This window comes from Muscardinus avellanarius (assembly GCF_963383645.1).
Source record: "Muscardinus avellanarius genome assembly, chromosome: 19".
Lineage (NCBI taxonomy): Eukaryota > Metazoa > Chordata > Mammalia > Rodentia > Gliridae > Muscardinus > Muscardinus avellanarius.
In genome coordinates this window covers 16,151,190-16,158,041 of record NC_137805.1, presented here as the reverse complement: position 1 = coordinate 16,158,041, position 6,852 = coordinate 16,151,190, and the positions used below count along the sequence as shown (strand labels likewise).

Genomic DNA, 6,852 nt, shown 5'->3' with positions numbered 1-6,852 from the left:
TTTTTTTTAGAGAAAAAAGTTCTTAAATTTTTTTTTTTTTCCAGGTGTGGGGATGGAACCCCGGGGCATTTGACCTCTGAGCTACACCCCCAGCCCTATTTTTCATCCCTTATTTTGACACAGAGTCTCTAGAACCGGGATTGCAGGTGTGTGCCACAGTGCTTAGCTGTAACCACCTTTTGAGGAGCCCTCTGCACGGGCCCTCTACCCAGTGCAGATGACTGTGCCCTCTAAACAAGTGCAGCGAGCCCCCGCCCCTCAGGCCTCTACTGGGGCCGTGCAAACTACAACTCCCGTGAGGCAGCGCGGCCGCGGACTACAGGTCCCAGCATCCTCCGCGAGGCGCCCGCCTGTCAGGGAAGGAGGCTCTGCACCGGGCGGCCAGGTGTCGCGGAAGTTAGAGAGAGGAAGTGACCTTCTGGGATGGCAGCCTCTGAAGGGACACCTGCGGCTCAAATAGATCATCTGGATATAGCGGGAGGCCTGGAGAACTTGCCCGTGAGCGTGTGGCCGCCGGGGGCGGGGCCAGCGCCCTTCCAGGTAAGGGGGTGGCTAGTCAGGGGGCGGGACTAACTGCCCCACAACTCTGCGTGCCACTTTCCCGGGTAGAGGCGTGGTTAGCCAGGGGGCAGGGCTAGATGCCCGAGACAGCCTCGTGCTGCCCTCCCCTCGGGGGCGGGGCTAGCCAGGGGGCGGGGCCAGGCGCCCAAGAGACTGCATGCTGCTCTCCCAGGGAGGGGCGTGCCTATCCAGTGAGGGGCGGAGCTAGATACGTGGGAGTGGCAAGCAACCCCCCACAGGACGGGGCTGGCATCCTCCTGGGTAGAGGCGGGGCTAGGCACGTAGGGGCGTGGCTATGTGCCCGAGAGCCGCGTGCGGCCCCGGGGGCGGGGCTAGGCGGCAGGGCGGGGCTCGGCGGCTGCTCTGGTAGGGGTGAGGCGTCCACAGGTGGCATTTTAAAATTCCTCCCCACCTTTTCCTTATCCAGTTTCAGAGGTGTTGGCACGTGCAAAGTTCTTAAGAGGCACAGGCTTAGGTCTTTATAAACCTGTCGTCAGACCTTCGCAAGGGTTTTGCCCTCTGCAGTCTGTAGGCTGGTGATTTCTTGACGTCAAGGATCCCTTTTTGTCCAACTTTTTGTTGACAACACGGTGAAGCATCCAGAGAAAATCATTTACCTCTCTGTTCTCCAAAGTCTTATATGTAGAATAAGGGTTAAGACCTATTAATGAGTCTGCCTGATGTTAAAAAATAAATAAATAACGGCTCTAAGAAGTCACACCTGGCCGAGGCTGATGCCTTCCTCTTGCTTGGAATTCTTGGGCAAATCTAAATTAGCTTCTGCAAAGCCTTCAAGCCCTCCAGGGTACAGTTTAAATCATAGCAGCTCTCTTCACACCTGCAGTTTGGAGAACTATTGGCCTGATGTATGTATTGAAGTTAACTCATTTAAACTGGACACCGCGGTCTAGGCCTCTAATTCTGGCTACTCAGGAATTAGGCAGGAGTTTCATTAATTGAGGCCAGTCTCAGCAACACAGCCAGACCCCCATCTCCCAGCCCAAAAAACTAAAAATGGCTGGGCGTGGTGGCACATGCTTGTAATTCCAGCACTTAGGAGGCTGAGATCCAGGAGGATCGCAGTTCGCAGACAGCCTGGGCTACTTAGTAAGGTCCTCTGTAACATGGTGAGACCCTGTTTCCAAATAGAGAATAAAAAATATGGCTAGGGGTGTAGCTCGGAGGTAGAATGCCCCTCGGTTCCATCCCCAGACCCGCAAAATGAAATAAAAGAACTCACTTTATTTTAAGGATGAAATTAACTCATTTAAGAATAAATGCCAGACGTGGTGGCACACGCTGGTAATCCCCGCGCTTGGGAGGCTGAGAAAGGAGGATCGCGCTGGTTCGGCCTCGCTGGCTAAATAGACCCTGTTTCCAAATAAAAATATAAAAATAGGTCTGAGAGTGTAGCCTGGAGGTAGAAGGGCTTCCAGGAACCCCAGTACTAACAAAATAATAATAATAATAATAATAATAATAAATTAATTTATATAACTATTCTCTTTAGAATCATCATAATCATTACTGTCCATAAAGCCATGGGTTTTGCTGCACTCGTTATAGTTTCCAAAATGCACATGAAAATAATACTTGTTGCCGGGCGTGGTGGCGCGCACCTGTAATCCCTGCACTTGGGAGGCGGAGACAGGAGGATCAATCTGGTTCGAAGCCAGCTGTGCTGCCTTAAGAGACCCTGTTTCCAAAAATATATATATAAAATATGTCTGGGAGTGCAGCCCGGAGGTAGAAGGGTTTCCAGGAACCCCAGTACCACCAATAATAAAACTAATAATAATGAAAATATTTGTCTAATATATATATATATATATATATATATATATATATATATATATATACTTTTTTTTTTTTTTGCAGAACTGAGATGGAACCAAGGGGCATTCTACCTCCGAACGACACTCCCAGACATATTCGACCTCCAAGCTACTCACCAGTCCTATTTTTGTTTTGAATAAATAAAGGCACCACCTTTATTTATTTTGAAATGAGGCCTAAGTTGCTGAGGGTCTTACGAGGTTGATGAACCTGTGATCCTCTGGTCTGAGCCCCCTAGGTACTGAGATTACAGGTATGTGTCACCACGCCCAGTTCAAAATTCATTTGTGTACAGACAAATTTGATCTTTTTTAAATTATGATTTAAGACTGACTCCCGCTTACAAAAGTCAGTTCTCTATGTTGTGTTACAGACCGCCCTGCAATTCAGAACTCAAAGCAGAAATTCAAGTATCATCCTCACTCCCAGTTCTACAGGTTGACTCGGCTCGGCTGAATGGTCCTCATTGGGCTCCCATGATGCTGCAGTCGTCGGCTGGGATCATGTCCTGTGAAGCCCTGGCAGGACAGAGCATCCACGCGGCTCGCTCGCTGCCCGGCGTCCACGAGGCCGCTCCGTGGCTGGAGTTCTCAAGCTCAGCAACAGGGTTTGAAGAGGAGAGTTTAAGGCCTCTCATGAACCGAGCGCAGGGGCCCCTTAATATCACTTCTGCTATGTGAGGGGAGGGGCCAAGGGTGGGATTGGGACTGAAGCCAGAGGCAGTCTATCTCCCAGCCACACCCCAGGCTTTTTTATTTTGAAATGGGCCTTGCTAGGTCCCTGAGGTTTGCACTCAGTTGCTGAGGCTGGCCTCACACCCGCAATCCTCCTGGCTCAGCCTCCCTCAGGGGTAGGATTGTAGGTGTGCACCAACACACCTTTGGTTCTACTTTTTGTTGTTGTGGCGGTGGTGGTGGTTGGTTTTGTGGTACTGGGGATTGAGCTCAGGGGCATTCTACTTCAGAGCTGCATGCCAAGGCGCTTTTATTTTTTGGTTTGAAACAGGGTCTTCCTAGGTTGCTGCAAGTCTCACTAAGTGCGTGCTAGGCTCTGCTCTATGCTTGATCAGGCAAGTTGACAAGGCTGTCCCAGATCCACAAGGAAGGAAACAAGACTTTCTCTTACTGTACTCAAATAGGGAAGGAATCGAGGATGTCTGTCTCAGAGAGTACACAGTCTGCCCTCTCAACACTAAATTTCATCGGCATCCTATGTGAAATGTATATTCATGCCTCTTGCTAATATACGCTAGATTTTTTGCAGAACTGAGGATGGAACCCAGGGGCATTCTACCTCTGAGCTACACCCCCAGCCCTATTTTTTATTCTTTATTTTGAAACAGGGTCTCACTGATTTGCAGAGGACCTAAGTAGCTGAGGCTGGCTGCGAACCACGTTCCTCTTGTCTCAGCATCCCGAATGCTGGGATTACAAGCGTGCACCACCATGCCCAGCTTAAGATGCTCTACTTAATTCTCCTATGGTGTTGCCTCAAAATTAGGACCTTATTATCTCAATCAAGTCTCTGTGCAGAGATGTTTGAAGAACATTGAAATAAAAATGTACATCTAACTACAGTGTTATTACAGAGATAGGATAACTACAATACATGCTTTATTAAAAAGCAGATCATGCTGTAATTGCAGCATTTGGGAGTCTGAGACAGGATGACACAGATATTTGAGAGCTAAGAGTAAAGCAAGAAAGGGAACATCACAGACCACAAGAGAAGAGGCAGCTGAGGTGGGACTTGTGAGGAGGAAGCCTTTCTTCCTGGAGATTCCTCCTCACTTGAAATCTCTTGATATAGTTCCTAGAGTCTCTCTCCACACAGAAGCAGACTTTATTATCTATGAGTGACTCGATCCTTACGCCTTCCAAGGACTTAATCTTGCATAATAGTGTGTGGGGAGCCATTAAGGCTTTTACCTTATCTTGTCTCACCCGTACTCAAAAGTGCCCTTCTGACTGTGTTTCCCAGAGTCACCAAGGTCTGGAGTCATGGAGTCTAAGTAAATAAGAGCCCTCAGAATGACTGATGCTAACTGTTCTGTCTGCTAGTTAAGATTAGGTTTATGTAGTGCAAGGCTCCCGTGTGACTCGCAAAGTGATATATGTGCTTTGGATTTTCATGATTGCATTCCTGTGCAACTCATAGCTGGAAATTGTATAAATACCAGGAGAGAAAGAAACCTGGTTGCCGGCCAGCAGAGATATCGGCCCAGGAGTTTGTTGGCGACCCTCCCATGCTTGTTCATCCTCACACCTCTTTTCCGAACCTGTACTTTTGCCAGCTGGCTCCCGCAATAGTGGACCAAAGATTTCAAAAGATGTGTTATCATTTCTTATTTCTTATAAACATGTCAAAGTTCCAGATCTGTAATGAAGCAAAATTAAAATAAAGGCCACAAAACACAAAGACATTCTGAGACCACTGATGGAAGGTGCTTTTTATTACATTTCGTGGAACCATAGAGTTTGACTACTGGTCCTCTCCTCCACCCTCACTTTCAAAGAGAACACAAGGGGCCCGAAGACTGCCCCAGACAGGCCTCTGAGTGGAGCTGGAGTGGCGGCTTGCGGTGGGCGCGCTGCATCCTCCTAGGTCTGCTGAGGGAGCCTTCTGGCCCCAGCCCTGCCCACAGCTCCTGCACGCACGAGGCTCCTCCCTCTGCTGTGGCACCTGATGCAAGGCCAGGTGTGACCTGTGGCTAAAGCCTCGGCCACACTCTCTGCACACGCACGGCCTCTCTTCCAAGTGCACCCGCTTGTGTGTGAGTGAGGCTGACTTGCTGCTGAAGCCCAGGCGGCACTGCTGGCACGTGTACTGCTTCTCCCGCGAGTGCTTCTCGCCTGAGTGTGTCCTCTGGTGGATGATGAGTGTGGACTTCTCGCTGAAGCCTTTGCCACACTCATTGCACACATATGGCTTCTCACCCTAGTGTGTTCTCTGGTGGAGAACACCAGAACCACCAGGAACCCCAGTACCACCAATAATAAAACTAATAATAATGAAAATATTTGTCTATTATATACATATATATATATATATATATATATATATATTTTTTTTTTTTTTTTTTTTCAGTACCGAGATGGAACCAAGGGGCATTCTACCTCTGAACGACACTCCCAACCCTACTTTTTTTTATTTTTTATTTTGAAACAGGGTCTCACTGAGTTGCAAAGGGCCTCGCTAAGTAGCTGAGGCTGTCTGAGAACCGTGATCCTCCTGTCTCGGCCTTCCGAATGCTGGGATGACAAGCGTGCGCCGCCACGCCCGGCTCTATTTGTACTTTTGCTGGCGTGTCTCACGCTGACTTGCACCGTTTCTACGTTGACAGTACACCCCGGATCACGTCATGGGACCTGGAGCAGCCACGGACCCCACTCAGATAACCTTTCCCGGCTGCAGGTGCGGCGCCGCCCCCTGCCTCCCCGGCTTTTGCCCCTGCCTCCGCCAGGACGAGAACTATGACGAGCACTTGTGCCTCAGGGTGCTAGGCCCGGGAGCCAAGTACTCCAGGCCCGTCTTTGAATGCAACGCCCTGTGCCAGTGTGCGGACCATTGCACAAACAGAGTGGTCCAGAGGGGGCTGCAGTTCCGCCTGCAGGTGTTCAAGACAGACAGAAAGGGCTGGGGGCTGCGGACCCTGGAGTTGATACCCAAAGGGAGATTCGTCTGTGAATACGCCGGCGAGGTCCTGGGCGCCTCGGAAGCGCGGAGGAGAACTCACTCGCAGAAGAGGCAGGACCCCAACTACATCATCGCCGTCAGGGAGCACGTGTGTGGCGGGCCGGTCCTGGAGACCTTCGTGGACCCCACATCCATCGGCAACGCCGGCCGGTTCCTGAACCACTCCTGCCAGCCCAACCTGGTCATGGTCCCCGTCCGAGTCGACTCGATGGTACCTAAACTGGCCCTCTTCGCAGCCACGGCCATCGGCCCGGGAGAAGAGCTCTCTTACGACTATTCGAGAAGGTTCCTCAACCCCGTGGAAGGGGGCGAAGAAGAGAGGCCCCAGGGCGGGCAGCTGCGGAAACCCTGCTCCTGCGGGGCCGCAGCGTGTGCCGGGTTCTTGCCTTTTGATGGTTCACTGTACTGCCCTTAGCCAGGTGTCCATCAGGAAGAGTGCAGGCGGAGGCTGGCCTCGAACCCGCGCCCCTCCTGGCTCAGCCTCCCAGTCCACGCTCGGATCTCGCAGCTCTGATCTTTTAGGAGAAACAGTCTCCTGGTTGAAGCTACCAGTACTGGGCTCTCGCACCGAATCCAATCCGTACCGGGACTGCGAATGCATCCCACCATGCCCGGTTGCTTTCTTTTCCTCTTCGTTTTTACATAGATACATAACTGTTCAGAATACTCGCTTTCCCAGTTAGACACGACTAAGTGTTTTCTTGCTTGCAGGATAAAAGCAAAAAATTGTGTGTCTTTAAGTTGGGTATCTTGCCCTTA

The 6,852-nt window shown here is 50.5% G+C and overlaps 1 protein-coding gene across 1 annotated transcript; it reads left to right on the top strand.

Annotated features, from left to right (window-relative positions):
• Positions 1-423: 423 nt before the first annotated feature.
• Positions 424-6,508, top strand: LOC308277140 (histone-lysine N-methyltransferase SETMAR-like; the record flags this gene model as incomplete). Its single annotated transcript, XM_080716236.1, has 2 exons — positions 424-540; positions 5,741-6,508. 2 exons carry the CDS (start codon positions 424-426, stop codon positions 6,506-6,508), a joined length of 885 nt encoding a protein of 294 aa, XP_080572362.1.
• Positions 6,509-6,852: the final 344 nt, after the last annotated feature.